The sequence below is a fragment of the Salmo salar genome, chromosome 04 (assembly GCF_965601325.2).
Source record: "Salmo salar chromosome 04, fSalSal1, whole genome shotgun sequence".
NCBI lineage: Eukaryota > Metazoa > Chordata > Actinopteri > Salmoniformes > Salmonidae > Salmo > Salmo salar.
The window spans coordinates 83665072-83686186 of record NC_138294.1 but is presented as its reverse complement, the minus strand read 5'-3'; the positions used below and the strand labels follow the sequence as shown (position 1 = coordinate 83686186).

The 21115-nt window shown below is 40.9% G+C and overlaps 1 protein-coding gene and 2 long non-coding RNA genes across 3 annotated transcripts; 1 reads left to right on the top strand and 2 right to left on the bottom strand.

The window, feature by feature from the left end:
- Positions 1 to 362: 362 nt before the first annotated feature.
- On the bottom strand, positions 363 to 2116 carry LOC106603873 (biorientation of chromosomes in cell division 1). The gene is made up of 4 exons (XM_014198077.3): positions 1787 to 2116; positions 1472 to 1596; positions 1066 to 1265; positions 363 to 951 (listed from the first exon to the last, which is right to left on the bottom strand). The coding sequence occupies exons 1-3, from the start codon at positions 1925 to 1927 to the stop codon at positions 1067 to 1069; spliced, it is 465 nt and encodes a 154-aa protein (XP_014053552.1). The 5' UTR covers positions 1928 to 2116; the 3' UTR covers positions 363 to 951; position 1066.
- On the top strand, positions 2101 to 9261 carry LOC123742498 (uncharacterized). The gene is made up of 4 exons (XR_006769676.2): positions 2101 to 2318; positions 4758 to 8633; positions 8749 to 8891; positions 8995 to 9261. It is a non-coding gene; the product is annotated as an uncharacterized LOC123742498 (long non-coding RNA).
- A 423-nt stretch (positions 9262 to 9684) lies between these two features.
- Positions 9685 to 10587, bottom strand: LOC145878671 (uncharacterized). Its single transcript, XR_014392220.1, has 2 exons — positions 10437 to 10587; positions 9685 to 10196 (listed from the first exon to the last, which is right to left on the bottom strand). It is a non-coding gene; the product is annotated as an uncharacterized LOC145878671 (long non-coding RNA).
- Positions 10588 to 21115: the final 10528 nt, after the last annotated feature.

Here is a 21115-nt window from a genome sequence, read left to right as displayed (position 1 = left end):
GCCCTGGCAGCTAGTTTCATAACCTGGGTTGTACTCCAGATGTTAAGTCTTGAACTGGCAAAAACTGCAGCACTCCCTTTTATGGACTGTGTCCTCTATGTAACGGAGTATACCTTCCTACCCTGAAGAGATCTCACTTATTGTGCTCTGGATGGATCCAAATGTGATAATGCTGTGATCAATCTAATAAAAATATAGGAAATCAGCTGTGTAGTGCGAGGGCAAAATCCAAAACTTGCACACCTTGGGGTCCTGAGGACAAAGTGTGGGAAACGCTGCTCTAGGCCAACTGAGCGATGTAGTCTTACCACAGCCAGTACAGCACAGTATTGACACAGTTTAACAAATGACAGGGCAGTGTACACATTTCTACCAAATCATTCATTTATTGGTGAATGACATTTACAATATTCACCAAAAAGTGTCAAACTGAGGGACAAAATCTGTAAGCCAACATTACAATGGCTACTTCCTGCTCCTTAAGAAGAAAAAAAAAAAAGTTACCCTTCTCTTTAATTCAATAACCACAAACAAAATTCCATGTGCTATACCAGGGGTACTCAACTCTTAGCCTACGAGGTCCGTTGCCTGCAGGTTTTCTTCTACCTGATAATGAATTGCACACAACCTGGTGTCTCAGGTCAAAATCAGTCCCTGATTAAAGGGGAACAATGAAAAAATGCAATGGAACTGGCTTCGAGGTCCAGAGTTGAGTTTGAGGGTGCTATACCCAGTGTCATTTGCACAATTCTACCTTTGACTTGTTATGGGCATTATTTGGTAGCTGTTAGCATTGACAGCTAATATCCACGGCTGGTTTCTCCACATGAAGAAAGACTAAGAGTCGTGCAAACCTCTTGCTCCATGATTACTAGACAGTAGGTCCTTGTCCATCCAGCCTGATGGAGCACTAGAAAATGTCTACCTTTAGCAGAAAACATTTCTCTGTACCTGAAGTAAAAGGAGAGAAGACAAACTGTGAGAACGTGAAACTTTGATTATACTATAGTTCAATGCCTATAGATGTGCCCATGATGTTTATGTTAAGGTGTTAGACGCACTGACCTCATGGCGTTTTGGGTCCAGTGTGGCTTGGAGCCTCTTGTTGCTCAGTCTCTGATTGAGTGTTGGATGAACCCTCCTCCTTCTCAGCAGACAGGAAGTCATGAATGGCATCCTCAATGTGGGGCCTGAAAGTGTGGTTAAGCTTGGGATCCACCACCTGGGTGATGATTCTGTCCACTCCAGACTCCAGCATGCCTGACCTGACACACAGCAGAGACAGTACAGATGACTAATGACTGGAGCATAAGTAGCAACAACTGATAGCACCTACCGCTGTCCAGACTGGGGAAATGAGCTTAGCCATCCAATGTGCAGTTTTCACTATCCTCTGTAATATGTACTGTCAGCAACGCATTTGACACTTACAAGCAGAATTATGAGTATATGAAGTACTGTAGCTACTTACTGCACGACGCTTTGTCTTAGCCCATTTCGCACTTGGTTTTTGTTGATTGATGGGTTCCATTCTTGAGTGCTCAAATGAGTGGATACAAAGTTGTCAACTTTTTGTCGCAGATTCTGGTAGGCAGGCTGACGACAATGACAGAAGTACACCGGCATTGATCAATAGCTGAGGACATTTTCCAGCACAACTGGCTAGCTAACTATGCTAAAAAAAAAAAACATGGTTGGACACAAAGCGTAAACGTGCTAGCTAGCTGAGTAAAATAAATGTAGACAGCCAGTTAGTCAGGAAAAAGTTGAAAACTATATATAGTACCTTTGTATCCACATCTGCCAGGCAATCTCTGCGGAACTCGTCGAACAAGCCTCGGTTCTTGAGATGTTCCACGATGAGACCGATTAGCTGAGGATCTCCGGGAGGAAGATTCACCGCGTTACCGCTGGCACCCTCCGCCATACCGATGTTTGTTTAATTTCAGCGTTGTTTATAAACCAGTGTAACACTATCGATATCAATTGAAGAAACGACACAAAAGAACTGCTCGTGGGTCTAAAACTACAAACTAGCTAGTTATGTGGAATAATGATTTGGAAGTGTACACAAGTACCAAAATGCTTTGCAATACGGAAGTCCCTCCTCATTGCTCTTTAGACAGTTGCTTCCTGGGAAGTGTCCTACTTAGCTACTACGCTAGGTGGTCTTTCATCTTGATAGGCCCTGCATGGTCATTACCAATTCTGCATTGGCCGTGCAGCATTTACGGTGTTTTGGACTCTGCAGAAGTCAGGGCATTCATACTTATTTCGTTTCGCCGAGCAGCGCTGTTGTGAAGGAAGTTGTCAATGAAGTGAGTTTGTGTTATACAGGACCTCCCGCCCTCACCGACCGTCAAACAATCATTTCAATGCGGGGTTATACCGTGCACTCCGCATTGTTAAAACATTTGAGAGGCGCACTGCGATGCGGTACAGAGCTCAATTTGGCCCCTGGAGGCTCCTCTATTGCGCCACACCATCCACACCGCGCCTCAGACCACATTTTCAGATCAAGAATAAAATGGCTCTTAGCTTTTGGTTACAGATAGGGAACTCTTTGGTTAGACACAGTTCAACCTTAAAAAAATACCAAATGTACTGATGACAGGGCGTAATGGCCAGATCATATTAATTGTCTTGTTTGATAAAAAAAAAATGAATGTCTCTAATATTGTTAGCAATACTCACAATGTATGTATATCTTTCCTGTAAATTGCATACTGGTAAATGTAGACCACCTCATAACAACTTAGGTATAGGCCTATGGATTACAGTACTTGGTTTTGCATAATGATGAAATCAGTTTGTGCCTAATTAATTCATACATTTCCTGTGTGACAGATCAAATAGACAGTGTCCATCTAAGATGGGATGGTGATTATAGGTCTGGTGTGGGTGAGACTGGGAAAAAATACATCTGTATTTGTGAATCTTTTTTTAAATGGCCATGTGAGTGTTACATAACAACCTCAATTGCTGCAATTTGCACTCAATTATGTTTATCCTCTATGGGCTAGGTGGGACGCTTGCGTCCCACCTACTCAACAGCCACTTTAAGCCTGTGGCGCGATTTTCAAAACCTTAAAAATCCTATTACTTCAATTTCTCAAACATATGACTATTTTACAGCTATTTAAAGACAAGACTCTCGTTAATCTAACCACACTGTCCGATTTCAAAAAGGCTTTACAACGAAAGCAAAACATTAGATTATGTCAGCAGAGTACCAAGCCAGAAATAATCAGACACCCATTTTTCAAGCCAGCATATAATGTCACCAAAACCCAGAAGACAGCTAAATGCAGCACTCACCTTTGATGATCTTCATCAGATGACAACCCTAGGACATTATGTTATACAATACATGCATGTTTTGTTCAATCAAGTTCATATTTATATCAAAAACCAGCTTTTTACATTAGCATGTGACGTTCAGAACTAGCATACCCCCGCAAAATTCCGGGGAATTCGCTAACATTTTACTAAATTACTCACGATAAACGTTCACAAAAAGCATAACAATTATTTTAAGAATTATAGATACAGACCTCCTCTATGCACTCGATATGTCCGATTTTAAAATAGCTTTTTGGTGAAAGCACATTTTGCAATATTCTAAGTACATAGCCCAGGCATCACGGGCTCGCTATTTAGACACCCGGCAAGTTTAGCACTCACCATAATCATATTTACTATTATAAAAGTTTGATTACCTTTTGTTGTCTTCGTCAGAATGCACTCCCAGGACTGCTACTTCAATAACAAATGTTGGTTTGGTCCAAAATAATCCATCGTTATATCCGAATAGCGGCGTTTTGTTCGTGCGTTCCAGACACTATCCGAAATGGTAAAGAAGTGTCGCGCGCATGGCGCAATTCGTGACAACAAAATTCTAAATATTCCATTACCGTACTTCGAAGCATGTCAACCGCTGTTTAAAATCAATTTTTACGCCATTTTTCTCGTAGAAAAGCGATAATATTCCGACAGGGAATCTCCTTTTCGGCAAACAGAGAAAAAAATCACAAAGGCGGGGGCGGTCGGGTCACGCGCATAAGCCCAGAGTCCCTTGATCGGCCACTTGAGAAAGGCGATAATGTGTTTCAGCCTGGGGCTGGAATGACGACATTCTGTTTTTTCCCGGGCTCTGAGAGCCTATGGAAGACGTGGGAAGTGTCACGTTAGAGCAGAGATCCTTAGTAAAAGATAGAGATGGAAAAGAAGTTCAAGAAATGGTCAGACAGGCCACTTCCTGTAAAGGAATCTCTCAGGTTTTGACCTGCCATTTGAGTTCTGTTATACTCACAGACACCATTCAAACAGTTTTAGAAACTTTAGGGTGTTTTCTATCCATATGTAATAAGTATATGCATATTCTAGTTACTGGGTAGGAGTGGTAACCAGATTAAATCGGGTATGTTTTTTATCCAGCCGTGTCAATACTGCCCCCTAGCCCTAACAGGATATCTGACTCACATTGTCAGACAGCATCTTCTGTTTATTTGAATATTAATACCACATGGCTCTTTTAAAAAACCCTTGAGGTAATTCAAGTGTTAGACTATTGGCCATGTGGCTGATTTATAAATAACCTAAATGTGAATTGTTTTGTAATTTAGGCCTATATTACAAAAATCAACTACAGAGATATGATTTTGTCTTGCAATTATTTTCTTTAATAAATGTAGTTATTGTAAATGGTGGGGGTGGTCTTTAATTATAATGTCAACTATAGTCTCCTCAATTTCCAGGAGTAGCTGGTTGCCAGGCAACTAGGGAGAGGAACCATGGTGATACTAAGGGAAGAGGAGGGAGAAACAAGGGGCGTCTGATGAGGAGGACAGTGTCTTTATGGATAGTTCAACATGTATTGCAACATTGTTTCCATGTAAGTACACCATGGTCTTGTAGGCTAACCCTTTATACTGGGAGTATAGCCTGTATATAGCCTCCTCTCTTATTTCTTATTTTGTGTGTTTTTTAAAATGTTCAACATTTTTATTAGTTAAACTTTTTTGATATTGAGTACTGCACTGTTGGGTAGGGTTTGCATAATAATTTCACTGTACTTGTGCATGTGACAAACTTGAAACCTGGAGGCCTGTTTAGTTTGGCTCTCATTGGCAGAGGAAAAATGCAAATTGGCTACTGTGAATTGACAACCCTTCTGCAATTTGTCAACGTGTTTGGAAATGACAGAGAGCCGTAGAGGCAAACCAGATGATCTCAAACCTATTTTTTCATACACATTATTTGTGTATAACATATGCATATACCAACATGGAGAGTTGAGGTACGCCCTCTGTACGGCATTGTCTTTTTCACAATGCAGTTATGCTTATTAATGGACAGTATTCATTTCATGTTGCCTCAGAGATGGTTTGAGCACAGTAATTAAATCTTCCAGATTTAGATCACCAATGGGCCACAAGATGGTGACATAACATCAGTATGTGTCAGAGTTAAAGCAGCTTGAGCAGATAGGTTTAATTATGCAACGCTGTAGTCTCCAGCTGTAGTTGACAGTTTTTCGACATGTGCTGTGGCATATGTATCTTTGATCTGTACAATAAGATATTCTGTAACTGCCACCAAACAACAAAAACAAAGCACCCCGGCATGAAAACACACACACACAAATACTTAATGGCACTAGTCCCAATCATAACTCTGCCAATTTTGCAGAATCAGGCTGGCCTGCTGTACTGTAATCATTTTACAGTCGGATTGCAGTCCTGGTTTTTGGGATCAATATGTCATTGTGCTCCCACTAGTATATCCTTGTAGATTCCTGGGTAAAGCATGACGCTTGCAACGCCACATGATTGTAGGTTTGATTTCCACGGGGGACCAGTATGAAGAAGAAAAATAAAGTATAAGAATGTATGCATTCACTATTGTAAGGAACTCTGGGTAAGTGTGTCTGCTAAAATGTAAATGAGTCAGAACTCTATTCTTCCTGGTTGGCACATGGATTAGGAATCTAAGAAAGGAGTGTTTTGGAGCACTTACTTTGGTATTATGTGATTTTATAAACTGGGTGGTTTGAGCCCTGAATTGGGATTGGTTGATAGCCATGGTATATCAGACCATAAAACATTGAGTTTTACTGCTCTATTTATGTTGGTGACCAGTTTATAATAGCAATAAGGCTCCTCAGGGGTTTGTGATATATGGCCACTATGCCACAGCTAAGGGCTGCGTACAGGCACTTTGCGCTGCATCGTGCATAAGAACAGCCCTTAGTTGTGGTATATGGCCAATATACCACACCTCCTTGGGCTCCTGAGTGGCGCAGCGGTCTAAGGCACTGCATCTCAGTGCAAGAGGTGTCACTACAGTCCCTGGTTTAAATCCAGGCTGTATCACATCTGGCTGTGATTGGGAGTCTCATATGGTGGTGCACAATTGGCCCGTGTTTGGCCACGGTAGGCTGTCATTGTAAATAAGAATGTTTTCTAAACTGACTTGCCTAGGTAAAAAAATAAAACGTAACTCAACAAGCGGAGCAGATCAGCTTGCATTTACAATACGAGAGCAGAAAAACTCAATCTTGAAGCTGAGATAAACCAAGTGTTTTCAGATTTATTTTCCATTCATTGGACAATTACCTTTTAGTATGTACACACCAGGGACGTCACAAGAGATTCAAGGATAGGGGGGTAAGCCTCTTTTATGGGGGTCTGGCATACTCCCTCCTGTCCGTTTACTGTTAAGCCACAGAAGTAGCTGAGACTGTTAGCTAATGTTAACCAAAATGTTAGCTACCAGTAGGCCTAATGGTACATGTACACTAGATAGCAGTAAATTGCCGCGTGCCGCTTAGGCCGTCCATTGTGACTCGCTTGTGGGTGTGCTGGCAGCATATGGCAGCAAATAGTTTGATTGTGCGTCAAGAATTCAGCATAGCAAGTTTGTATGAAGGTCTGGTTATAAAATGGGTACATAGTTCAAAAGTAATATCCTCTAAAATGCTCTAGTGACAAACAAACTTTGTTGCCTTGTTTCCAATTGTCCACATGGCTGGGAGAACCTATTCAAGGAAGTATATACATTTAGAAAATGTAAAAAAACAACAACTATGTATTATTAGCTAACTACAGTTCAGACTAACTCAAATGAGCTGCTAAATGAGCTAGCTAGTCGGCTAGCTTGCTATCTAGCCAAATTCACATACTGTATAGATAGCTAAGTGAATTAAATATCACTAGCTACCCAACTTCATATTAGTTAGCTGTCTTGATGTATTTATCACTGTAAAAAAACAAACTCCAAATGCATTTGTAGGTAGCTAGCTAACAGCCATGGAGGAGGGTGAAAGGATAGCAGCCCCAACTGTCAGTGAGAGAGGAGGCTATTCTGGATAGGGCAGGTACTTGTGTAATTCCTGTCCCTAGAAGTGAGGACGGAGATAATTGTAACATAATATTCAGTGCGGTGTAATTTGACTATAATAAAGTCTGTTTCTTGTGAGGTTTTCTGTCCTCAGATAAAGAGAGCTATGAAAGCCTGTCTACATATGAAGAGCAGTGGTTCTCAGTCCTGGGGATTCAAAGGGGTGCACAATTTTGTTTTTGCCTTAGTACTGCACAGCTGATTCATATGATCGTCTCATCAAGCTTCGAGTGGTATTTATGTATTCATTTGTGATGCTATCCTTGATATTATCCTGTTATTGTCACATGCTACACATGTACATATGTGTGCCCATGCATCTATCAATCCAATGTTATCATGATTTGTTATCAGGTATATTATACTTTAGTAATCCACAATGACCAGGTGATGTAAGTCTAACAATTACATTGTCTTCCATATTCCCTAGATACCTTGTAACGGGAGATTCCTTCAAAACAATTGCCTACAGTTAACATGTATGGCACTGCAAGGTTGGGTGACCAGGGCCATCTGGGACTGCCTCCTGGGGGAATTCAGGTGTGTGAAGGCTATCTGTGTCCTGCATAACTTCATGAGGATGGACACGAGGACCAGGAGGGGATCTGCAGCTCGCCGCCATTTGCCAGAGAAGTCTGCTGCTCTGCAGGATGTTTCAAGGATAGGGTCCAACAACGCAGTAAGAAAGGCAAACCGTGTGCGGGATATCTTCACCTCCTACTTCTTCAAAGAGGGTGCTGTTCTCTGGCAACACCATAGACTACACTATGCACAACCAAATGCTCTTTTAAGAGCCATCCACATTGCAATAAGAGTATTCTTCCATTTACTTAACTATGTCAACTGCAATTATTCAATTCCCAGTTTCTCTCCCTTTGATTTCTACTTCTCAGGTGAGGGTGCTGTTTAGGTAAGGGCGTGATGTCTGTACAAAAACAACAGGCTCTTTTAAGAGTCACCCATATTGAAAAAATGTAGAACAATTAGACACCCTATAACCCACACCTACACACTCATGTATCAATCTGATTGATGGATTGTGTTGTGCAGTAAGCAGGCTCAAGTGTATAACTGTGGCTCCTTCCACCTTTAACAAATAGGCAAGAGGGCCAACCATGGAGAATAGTAAAACACTTCATTATTTCTATAACTACGCTATATTGTTTGTCCTCATGTGCCCGTTCAGGTTTTTCAGCATTAAGTACCCTGCAGCCACTTAGTGTGGACACCAGGTGAGGCCACACACAGATTCCTGTTGAACACTGTCTCTTTTAACATTATTTTATCAATAACAGTCCCTCTCCTTCACTTCATCCCTCTCTCCTCTTTTATCCCTAAATCCTCTAGGTTATATCAGATGTGTCGGTGAAGCCCTCCCGCATCTGAACTGGCTACATAGAGGGCACTTGGTCAAGTCAACAGGAAGTATTATTAAAGAGATGCTTTACATGGAAATAGAGATGCAGTAGTCCCAGAGTTCATGATCCAAGGTCAGTTTTGCATTTCACCCGATTATTATGACTACCAATGTTAGAATAAAAAATAAAAACAAGGCTTAAACATGCTCTCTCTCTCTCTGTCTCTTGTCTGCAGATGTTTTGATGTGAGAGAGGATGCTAAACCCCAGTCCCGTCATCGCCACCTCACCTGCTCATAAGATAACCGTCGGGCCGACTTGAGACACTATGTAATTGTGATGAACTGAGAGAATATTTGGGTTGCACTGTGATTCATTAATCATATGCTGCCTTCCCTGCTCCTATGTTCTTACCTCTTTCTTCCTGTTTTTATATTGCACAAAAGATGTACAGATTGAACTTGTATTTATAATATTACAATTATATTTATAATGCATGTATTTATAACACTTGGTTTATTGAACTTCTTTCAATAAAGCGTTTAATTCTCTACTGGTTGAAATTAAGTCTCATTTAATGAAATACTACACCTATCTGTGTTTATCAGATCAATGCAGATGAAGGGCATTATATATACACAGATGAACCAGTTTTAGACTATTTACATGATGCATAAGAAGTGTAGTGCATTGTTTTTATATTCTATATCTGTATATATTCATTACAAATCAGCCTTTAACTAGTTAAATCCTGTTTCTAGTCTATTAGTTACAATGTGTAACCATGATGTTCCAGGACCAAGATTGGTAAACACTGTTGAAGTGTATAATTGTAATACATACATGCAGACACAGCGTCATTCAAAGACTGGAATGTGATACTCCTGGTATTGGATATGACTGAAAAATAATCTCAAAGACATTCATACCTAAACTGCACCTTTATTTGCCAAGGTAGAGTACATGATCAGTGAATATATTAAATATACAGGCTACAATGTGGGGATCTCATGCATGGCAATAACTACATGTATATACGACTTGCATCCTTGGCACAACATGATATTATATTCTACTCAATCCATAGGCTTCATTAATGTCATTCAGGCTGTTTTGAAGTTGATACAACTGGCTATGATAGCTGAGGTTCATAGCTAGGTTCTGAACTAATATGTATACCAAACGTTTGGGTCCATACACAGATCGGCTAGATAGCTAGCTACACATCCATAGGCATACAGGTATTTTTATCATCCACTGCACAATAAGCAATAACATAGCTAACTACGTTATTTCATCTATCTGCATAGAAAATATCAGGAAGGCAAGCTTACAAAATTGTAAATTCAATTTGCAGTAAATGCTTTAGCTTGCTAGATTCTTTACATCCACTGTTTCACAAGACGACAGCCTGGTTTGCTGGTTGTTTCAGGAGTCCCTAAAACATTAAACAACCACAATTACAATTTCATACTCATGTCACAACACCCATAAAGCTAAGCAGATAACGTAGCTGGCTAATGTCAGCTGGTCAGACAGTTTGCTAAATCGCGATTTTCGCTAATTAACTTTATGATAAAAAATAAAGCATAATCGTTTGTCTCTACACTAACTAACATATTCCTGTCAACTGTACTTTTTTTTTTGCATGATTCGTTATGGCGTTATAATCACTTACATTTGCTTCCATCCGAGTATTTTTGTCAGACATCTTTGCTGAATAAAGTCTAACACGGAACCCAGACCGGCTACGCGCGTGCGCCATCGTGCTTAAAGGTATTTCGTCCCCCCACACCAAACGCGATCACGACACGCAGGTTAAAATGTCAAAACAAACTCTCAACCAATTATATTCATTTGGGGACAGGTGGAAAAAGCATTAAACATTTATGGTAATTAGCTAGCTAGCTTGCACTTGCTAGCTAATTTGTTTATTTATTTATTTATTTTTTTATTGCTAGCTAATTTGTCCTATTTAGCTAGCTTGCTGTTGCTAGCTAATTTGTCCTGGGATATAAACATTGAGTTGTGTATTTTGTGGTTGTGACCCAGAGACTCTTTACCATTTATTTTGGGACTGTTCTTATGTCAGAATATTTTGGTGTGAGTTAGAAGATTTTATTTGAAAAGAAACACCTTTTAATGTTAATTTGAAAGACTCTGATATTATATTTTATTTTGATCCAAATGATATGGACCCTGATTTAACTTTCATTGTTAATTTGTTTCTTTTATGGAAGATTCTTTTTCCATAAAATGAAGTGGGCCGAGAACAAATCCCTCTTCACATTATTTAAAATAGAATTGAAATATTATTTTGAAATGATCAGTAAATGTAAAAACAAAAAAGCAACACGCACCATAGAAGTATTTAACAAATTGAAAATTAATCTTGATATGTAATACAGCGGTCTGTTAGGTTTATGTACTCTTGTTTGTATATTTCTGTTTTTTTGTATTTGTTATGTTCATAAATAAAAAATAAAAAATAAACATTGAGTTATTTTACCTGAAATGCACAAGGTCCTCTACTCCGCCAATTAATCCACACATAAAAACGGTCGACTGAATCGTTTCTAGTCATCTCTCTTCCTTCCAGGCTTTTTCTTCTCTTGACTTTATATTGCGATTGGCAACTTTCATAAATTAGGTGCATTACCGCCACTGACCTCATTCGTCTTTCAGTCACCCACGTGGGTATAACCAATGAGGAGATGGCACGTAGGTACCTGCTTCTATAAAGCGGTGTAGTCAGCCTGTAAGATGGAACGGTTGACGAAAAAAAAAAATTACAGAAGAAATATATTGACTGATATTGATTTATTTATGGGGGGCTAATGAACATTTTAAAGCCCCCCTAAAATAGGCCTAGCGACGTCCCTGGTACACACTCAGATAGAGGGGACAAAGGCTAGGTACAACAAAAGTAAGGCTGAGTTGTGACAGTATAATGTGAATTTTGAAACTATATTTGTGTGAGATATCTCATGGGGCTTGTATTTACCTGTATTTTCATTGTAGCACTTAGAAATAGACACTTACCCCTACTGAAAATATTTAATGCAGTATAATGCACACATGTTAAACCAGAGACCAATTTACTCCATTGTCTGATCATACAAGTCTCTTTGTTGCCAAGGCAACTCCTTCTCCAGACTTCACATTTTAAACTGAAGAGAAATCTTATGCACCAACAGCTTCATTTATCTTTACCTTATGTCTTTAGGATTATGATCAAACGACACACTTCAGTATAATGACATCAATTACCAGGTCTTAGTCTGTGGTGCAATAGTTACATTTCAATGAGTATTTGTAAATTGATATTCCTATAGGCTTTTACAGGGGTAAAATAGGAAGGAACTGCATGGAGAAGAGTTTCGTCACCCATGGTTTAAGGACAACAATGGGCTCCTGAGTGCTCCTGAGACCACAGTCTTTCTCTGCCTCCGTCACTGATTTGGCGTTGGGCCCTTTTCAGAATTTGTTGACTGCTTGTTCGCTTCTCTGGACAAGAAATAAGAAAAAGAGATGCATAACTTAGTTTCATCTCCTCTCTGGTATTACTGCACATTTACAAGGACCTATGTCAGGGCTTTATTAGGCTTAACTAAGTACCTTTGAGGAGAACAAGATAGGCTGTTCTCTTGGGAATGTTTCCTCTTCATCGTCAGACTTGTCGTGGCGTCTTTTGATTGACGACCTGTGGCTCGACTTATACTCACGCACAAAGGCATAGGAGAGGTTCTCAATGTCCTGGATGGGCTGGGAGGACTCGGTCTTTGAGGGCCCTGCAGCCTCAGTCTGGGAAGTTCACTCTTCAGTCAAGAGTAGACTATTTCCATGAGACACTATTTGGCATGACAGGCCCTGTAACAAACATTGCTTAGATTCTAGAATGTTGGATTCCCTTAAGTTCCATTGGACCACAGTTCCCTTAGATTCTATTCTGACCATGGTATGAACATTTAAAAATATAATAATCAAAAAGACTGTGATGATGATGTTGGAAAGGATGTAGGTATTTAGAGTCAATTTTTTCTTGGTCATTAAAGTGCTCCTGAGTGGCGCAGCGGTCAAGGCACTACATCTCAGTGCCAGGGGCATCACTACAGTCCCTGGTTTGAATCCAGGCTGTATCACATCTGGCCGTGATTGGGAGTCCCATAGGGCGGTTCACAATTGGCCCAGCGTTGTCCAGGTTTGGCTGGGGTAGGCCGTCATTGTAAATAAGAATTTATTCCTAACTGACTTGCCTAGTTCAATAAAGATTCAATTTAAAAACACACACACACACAGCTAGTGGAGTAACAGTAATTACTGTATGAATGCTTGATCCTCCTGAGGTATATCTTAACTCAATAATATAAATGAAGAATAGGGCTGGAGGAAAATGGCTTCCACAGCTCTCTGTCATGGCAACCGCAGCGGATGAGAGTGGGATATCATCTAGTCATGGGCTTTCTGTCAGACATTATGGACATATTAAGTAAATATCAAGGGCTTCTCATGAATATCTCATTTGCAGACTGCCCACCCCTCCTGGACCTAGCTGTGAATGGCGTTGTTTGATATGAAAAATGCCCACTGCATCCTACTGAAGTGCTAGATTGAATTCTGTATGTTGTTTTATTCACACCTCCAGAGAATCACTCCAATTTATTTTCCTCATAGACGAGGTGTGCTGCTTAAATCAGTGGTGTGTGATTGTGTGTGTGTGTTACGCGCTGCTTAAAAAAGGTGTGTGTGTGTGTATGTGTTTGATATGCACACAGGCGACGGTGAAATAATAGGTCACTGTCATCTCAAGGCAAGCCACTGAAGAGAGAGGAAATGATGTGACATGTCCCTCATCTTTATTTTACATCAGTCGCATTCACACATTGGTCCTTTACGTGCTAGAGCTCTCCTTTCATTCTAATCAAACAACAAAACGGAGGTGACATGAAACAAACATAAAAAAAGGCTCTTTTGAGGAAATTCCGTTCTCTGCACAGGGATGGTGCATCCTGTCACTTTAACTAGACTTTTCTCAACTATGGAATCTTCCCTCCTTTGCGAGGTCATTTAAACATGTGCGTTTATTTATGCAATATTTGTGTGTGCATGTGCATGTGCATGCATGACTGTGTGTTTTTACTATTCCTCGAGACAATGCACAGCTGTCTCTTCTGCAGGGGTTTCTCTGTTGCCTGGCAGCCAAGTCATTTTATTAGACGCCTGTTAGCCTCCATTTATGCTAATTTATCATGGGGACAGAGATGATCCAGATTTGCCTGCTGCCAACCATCACTCACATCTGCTTGCCATGTTTGCAAATGCACACTGATCCAATTAGACATTAAAGATGTCACTCAGTCACAGGAGGGACAGTCAGTCTGAAACATTGGGTCCTGATAGGCTGGTGTGCCTTCAGAATACTAACATGTCATTGTCTTATCCCACCAGGTTGCCAGTCTCCTTCTAGCTGGAATTAACTCAAGCTCCTTTTTCTCTTTGCAAAGTGTGAAAACCAGAACAAAATGGTGAATCTCACTAAAATGGAGGTTATGAGTAACACTGAGAAGACCAAACCCGAAAGCCAGATGTGCAGGTCTGCCTGGCTGGTTAGCTGGCCTGAGGCTGCTCTCTCACCAGATGCCTAATTTGTGAGTTTAGTATTGTTTGTATTTGTGATGTGGCTGGGCTGGCTACTGGGGTTGGAGCAGACTGAGGAGACAGGATGAGCCACCGCAGAGAGGAAACGTCATTGACAAGAGCTGGACGCTGTCGGCCACTAGAGGGCATGTGTCTGTCGGCCACATGTGTTTCACTGCCTGCTCAACTTTACTTACCACTCACTGCTCTGATAATGCAGAGAGGACAGAGAAATGTCTTTCAGGTTTAAAGAGTATTGTTCTTATTGGACTTCCTGAGCTATGACCTTTAGTTGAATAGCATCTTAATAGAAATAGGTTCCTGAAACTAGTTCTAGTAAATATTAGGCCTGTGAAGTTTGATGCAATCAGTTAAGAATGAAATCTTAGGAATGAATGAAAACCAAATCAGATCAGCACCAGCTTCCTTACATTTAATACACCTCAGCAGATAGACTAAAACACTGACTAGAACACTGTGAGACATGTCTTGTCCTCTGTAATGACAATCGGTTCCATTTGAGGACATAGTTGGGTGTGCAGGATGACACACAACGGGTTCAGGAAGATTCTTGTACCAAAGCAAAAGTTCCCAATTCTCTTGTCATCTTGCAATATTCTGGAGAGAGATCAAGCCCCCTCGAACAAAGAGCTGGCTTTTGTTGTTTGATCTGCTGCCATCAGCACACTAGCATCTTGGAGGCTTATTTTAATGTGAATTCAGCACTGTATGAAATATTTAAAAAGAGGCGTCTCTCTCTCTCTCTGTGTGCTGCCCATCTTCTATTGTTTCTCTGTGTAGCATCTCTGTCCTCTCCAGTCTGTGTGTAAAGCCTGCAGATGGGCGCTGGGGTGAATAAGCCCTTCACAATCAGGGACACACACACTATGGGCTATAAATAGCCTGATACTCACTGACACACATACAGCCTCTGCCACTATACTTCCAATCTAGGGGGAATCAATCTGGAGAATTCCAAGCAGTTTCCTTGTCGGTATTTCATGCACATTCCATGCTCATGCTAGCTAGTTAGATTGTATTGACACAAACAAAGAATGGGTTAGTGTGGTGGATGTAGTCATTTTTTCTTCTATGGAGGACATGGATGCACTAGAAGCAGCATATATTCTTGCCTCATGCATACTTAACCACGGGGGGCTCCACTTTCTCACGCCATGTATGACGAAGAGGGAGAGCGAGAGCGAGAGCGACAGAAAGAGGGAGGGAGGGAGGGAGAGGGAGAGGGAGAGAGCGAGGGAGACTGATGGAGAGAGAGCAAGAGAGAGAAAGGGACAGAGAACAGGGGAGAGATTAAGAAGAAGAAGAGAGAACAATGAACTACAGGACAAAATAAAAACCCTCCAACCCACAAAGGCCTGTGGTGTTGATGGTATCCTCAATGAAATGATCAAATATACAGAAAACAAATTCCAATTGGCTATACTAAAACTCTTTAACATCATCCTTAGCTCTGGCATCTTCCCCAATATTTGGAACCAAGGACTGATCACCCCAACCCACAAAAGTGGAGACAAATTTGACCCCAATAACTACTGTGGGATATGCGTCAACAGCAACCTTGGGAAAATCCTCTGCGTTATCATTAACAGCAGACTCGTACATTTCCTCAGTGAAAACAATGTACTGAGCAAATGTCAAATTGGCTTTTTACCAAATTATCGTACAACAGACCACATATTCACCTTGCACACCCTAATTGACAAACTAACAAACCAAAACAAAGGCAAAGTCTTCTCATGCTTTGTTAATTGCTTTGTTAAACTCAATTTGACATGAGGGTCTGCTATACAAATTGATAGAAAGTGGTATTTGGGGAACATACGTCATTATAAAATCCATGTACACAAAACAACAAGTGTACGGTTAAAATAGGCAAAAAATACACACATTTCTTCCCACAGGGACATGGAGTGAGACAGGGATGCAGCTTAAGCCCTACCGTCTTCAACATATATATCAACAAGTTGGCGAGGGCGCTAGAACAGCCTACAGCACCCAGCCTCACCCTACTAGAATCTGAAGTCAAATGTCTACTGTTTGCTGATGATCTGGTGCTTCTGTCCCCAACCAAGGAGGGCCAACAGCAGCACCTAGATCTTCTGAATATATTCTGTCAGACCTGGACCCTGACAGTAAATCTCAGTAAGACCAAAATAATGGTGTTCCAAAAAAGGTCCAGTCGCCAGGATCACAAATACAAATTTAATCTAGACACCGTTGCCCTAGAACACACAAAAAACTATACATACCTCAGCCTAAACATCAGCACCACAGGTAACTTCCACAAAGCTGTGAATGATCTGAGAGACAAGGAACATAAAATTCGACATACCAATTAGGACCTGGCTAAAAATACTTGAATCAGTTATAGAACTCATTGCCCTTTATGGTTGAGAGGTCTGGGGTCCGCTCACCAACCAAGAATTCACAAAATGGAACAAACATCAAATTGAGAAAACTGCAAAAATATCCTCTCTGTACAACGTTAGAGTTTTTTTTTTTAACAAGGACAGTGCTCATTAATTAATGTTTCAGTAAAAGTGCCGGTTTTAGCCAGCCGGCTAATTTTCAACCGCAGTCCCTGGGTAGGTTATTAACGTAAAACACCAAATAATGCATGCAGAGCAGAATTAGGCCAATACCTGCTAATGATCAAAATCCAGAAAAGAGCCGTTAAAATCTACAACCACCTAAAAGGAAGCGATTCCCAAACCTTCCATAACAAAGCCATCACCTACAGAGAGACAGTAACAATTAGATCTAATCAAATCATGAGAAAACAAAAAGATAATTACTTGACACATTGGAAAGAATTAATGAAAAAAACAGAGCAAACTAGAATGCTATTTGGCCCTAAACAGAGAGTACACAGTGGCAGAATACCTGACCACTGTGACTGGCCCAAACTTAAGGAAAGCTTTGACTATGTACAGACTCAGTGAGCATAGCCTTGCTATTGAGAAAGGCCACAGGAAGGCAGACCTGGCTCACAAGAGAAGACAGGCTATGTGCACACTGCCCACAAAATGAGGTGGAAACTGAGCTCCACTTCCTAATCTCCTGCCAAATGTATGACCATATTGGAGACACATATTTCCCTCAGATTACACAGGCCCACAAAGAATTCGAAAACAAACCCAATTTTGACAAACTCCCATATCTACTGGGTGAAATACCACAGTGTGCCATCACAGCAGCAAGATTTGTGACCTGTTGCCACAAGGGCAACCAGTGAAGAACAAACACCTGTCACGGGTGTCATAGGTTAGAGACCAAGGCGCAGCGGGTTGCGTGCTCATCATTATTTTATTTATAGGTGAACACGAAAAACCAATAAACAAAGAACGACAGTTTCGCAGGCTATACACAGCAGTGCAAAAACAATCTCCCACAAAGGGACAGGTGGAAAACAGGCTCCCTAAGTATGACTCTCAATCAGAAACAACGATGTACAGCTGTTCCTGATTGAGAGCCACACCAGGCCAACAAAGAAATACACAACATAGAAACCCTAGAATACAAAACACAAGAACATATCCAACACCCCGGAACACATAAATCAAATACCCCTCTACAATAGACACACACCCCGAACCACCTAAATCAACTACCCCCTCTACGTCGACACTTACACCAATAAACCCCAGAAACACTCTACACAAAATATCCCTCTATCTAAACACATACACAAAACCATGAAAACAAATACCCTCTGCCACGTCCTGACCAAACTACAATAACAAATACCCCTTTACTGGTCAGGACGTGACAACACCATTGTAAATGCTACCCATATTTATGTTTATTTATTTTCACTTTTGTACTTCAACCATTTGCACATCGTTACAACACTGTATATATACATAATATGACATTTGTAATGTGTTTATTCTTTTGGGAAATACTGCGAGTGTACTGTTTACTGTTTATTTTTATTGTTTATTTCACTTTTGTATATTATGTACTTCACTTGCTTTGGCAATGTTAACATATGTTTCTCATGCCAATAAAGCCCCTTGAATTGAATTGAATTGAGAGAGAGAGCGAGAGAGAGAGCAGGGGAGAGATTAAGAGGAAGAGAGAGAGAGAGTGCGTGGGAGGCAGGCAAGCAGCATATCCCTCTACAATTAAAAGCCTCTCTCTTGCCTTTCGATCCCTCTCTCTCTCTGTGCTGTGACGTTTTCTTCAAATCCTGATGCCCTCCCCCTTGCGTCGTGCCGCTATCTGCGAATATCGTCAGGATAATTATTCGCTCAGAGGCATCTGAGGCACAAGCATCTGCCTCTCCTTCTGTTGACCTCTAGTCCCCCTCCTCCTCTTCCTCCTCCTCCTCCTGCTGCCTTCTCAAGCCTGTTCTACCTTCCTACTCCTCAGATTCATTACCTACAACAGAGTCTTGATCAACTAAACATGCATGCATTGACTTTCTTAGAATGAGAAAGAAATGTAGATAAAACAGTAGATGGATGATATAGAGGGGAAGTGAAAGAGAGAGAGAAAGAGAGAGGGCGGACAGACCGTATGGAGAGAGAATGATGAATGCGAAAAGGCTTTCATATTCAAATGGAGATTGAAATGGGAACTTATCAGGGTGTCACTTTTCTATCTCTTTAACACTAGGGACACACTCCATGCTTGTGTGTGCCACCGGTCTGTCACACCAATATGATTGGTCCCTAAACATGATCGTTTTTTTCTAGGTGTCTGGTGATTCTTCCCCCTTAATGCAGTTTCAGCCACTCAGGAGTCAGGAGGGTAGAGACTCCTAGCAACTCCTATCATTTCACTGCAGGAAGGTATATGTTCTAGATCTGTGGCTCTAGATGAAGGAAACAGCTGAGGAATTCTCAGTCATGTTAACAGCCATCGACTTGTAGATACACCCTAGGCTTATGGTGACTCAATATCACCATCTGTACACTACAGTATTACCTGGTTCCAAGTACTGGTATGTATCAACATGGATTGAATCCTGTTCATTATGTAGACCTCTTGAATTTAGCTCCAACATCAGGGTGGCTATGTGACTGATTTAGTAGTTTAATATAGAACATTAGAAGACAAGCGTTATGCATCATTATGGAAAAAAGCCCCAGCATTGTGAACATTATCAGCCAGAAGTCAATCTCTGTCTGGTAGACGTCACCAAGCATGCAGAGCTCATCAACTGCTTAATTAGCAGCTCATAAAACGGGTGGGGAGATCAAATTACAAAATATTCATGATATACGTACATTAGACTAGTGAGGGGGGATAGGCTCTCCAATGAGAGGGGGGATAGGCTCTCCAATGAGAGGGGGGATAGGCTCTCCAATGAGAGGGGGGATAGGCTCTCCAATGAGAGGGGGGATAGGCTCTCCAATGAGAGGGGGGATAGGCTCTCCAATGAGAGGGGGGATAGGCTCTCCAATGAGAGGGGGGATAGGCTCTCCAATGAGAGGGGGGATAGGCTCTCCAATGAGAGGGGGGATAGGCTCTCCAATGAGAGGGGGGATGGGCTTTCCAATCTCTACCATCTCTCTCCATGATTCACAGAATCCTCTAAAAAACAGGAGAGCATATGTCAAGAAGCGTGTGGCACAGTTTGTGGATAGGACCCTGGAAATATGAGAGGCACAAGGCAGACCCATCAATAGAGGACAGAGGCAGGCATACATTATACATCTCCGTTGCATGGTGATATTATTGAACGATCGCTGGCTAGTATCAAATCTAATTGTATTTGTCACATGCGCCGAATTCAACAGCTCTAGACTTTATCATGAAATGCTTACTTACGAGCCCTTTCCCAAAAATGCAGAGTTAAAAAGTAAGAACAATTTGCAACAAATTAATATAGAAATAGTAACACAATAAAATAGCAATAACGAGACTATATAAAAGGAGTACTGGTTCTGAATCAATGTGCAGATGTACGAGGTAGTTGAGGTGATTGAGGTAATATAATGTAGGTAGGGGTAAAAGTGACTAGGTAATCAGGATAGATAATAATCAGAGTAGCAGCAGTGTTGGTAGTTGTGGTAATATAATGTAGGTAGGGGTAAAAGTGACTAGGTAATCAGGATAGATAATAATCAGAGTAGCAGCAGTGTTGGTAGTTGAGGTAATATAATGTAGGTAGGGGTAAAAGTGACTAGGTAATCAGGATAGATAATAATCAGAGTAGCAGCAGTGTTGGTAGTTGAGGTAATATAATGTAGGTAGGGGTAAAAGTGACTAGGTAATCAGGATAGATAATAATCAGAGTAGCAGCAGTGTTGGTAATTGAGGTAATATGTACATGTAGGTAGGGGTAAAAGTGACTAGGTAATCAGGATAGATAATAATCAGAGTAGCAGCAGTGTTGGTAGTTGAGGTAATATAATGTAGGTAGGGGTAAAAGTGACTACGTAATCAGGATAGATAATAATCAGAGTAGCAGCAGTGTTGGTAGTTGAGGTAATATAATGTAGGTAGGGGTAAAAGTGACTAGGTAATCAGGATAGATAATAATCAGAGTAGCAGCAGTGTTGGTAGTTGAGGTAATATAATGTAGGTAGGGGTAAAAGTGACTAGGTAATCAGGATAGATAATAATCAGAGTAGCAGCAGTGTTGGTAATTGAGGTAATATGTACATGTAGGTAGGGGTAAAAGTGACTACGTAATCAGGATAGATAATAAACAGAGTAGCAGCAGCGTATGTGGAGAGTGTGAAAGTG

Bases quoted from the DNA above. Each gene is read 5' to 3' on its own strand.
- LOC106603873 (XM_014198077.3), bottom strand. From the start codon at position 1,927: ATGGCGGAGGGTGCCAGCGGTAACGCGGTGAATCTTCCTCCCGGAGAT. The intron at 1,597-1,786 runs GTACTATATATA...CATTGTCGTCAG, and splicing joins TGGCAGATGTGGATACAAAG to CCTGCCTACCAGAATCTGCG. The intron at 1,266-1,471 runs GTAAGTAGCTAC...GCTGTGTGTCAG, and splicing joins CTAAGACAAAGCGTCGTGCA to GTCAGGCATGCTGGAGTCTG.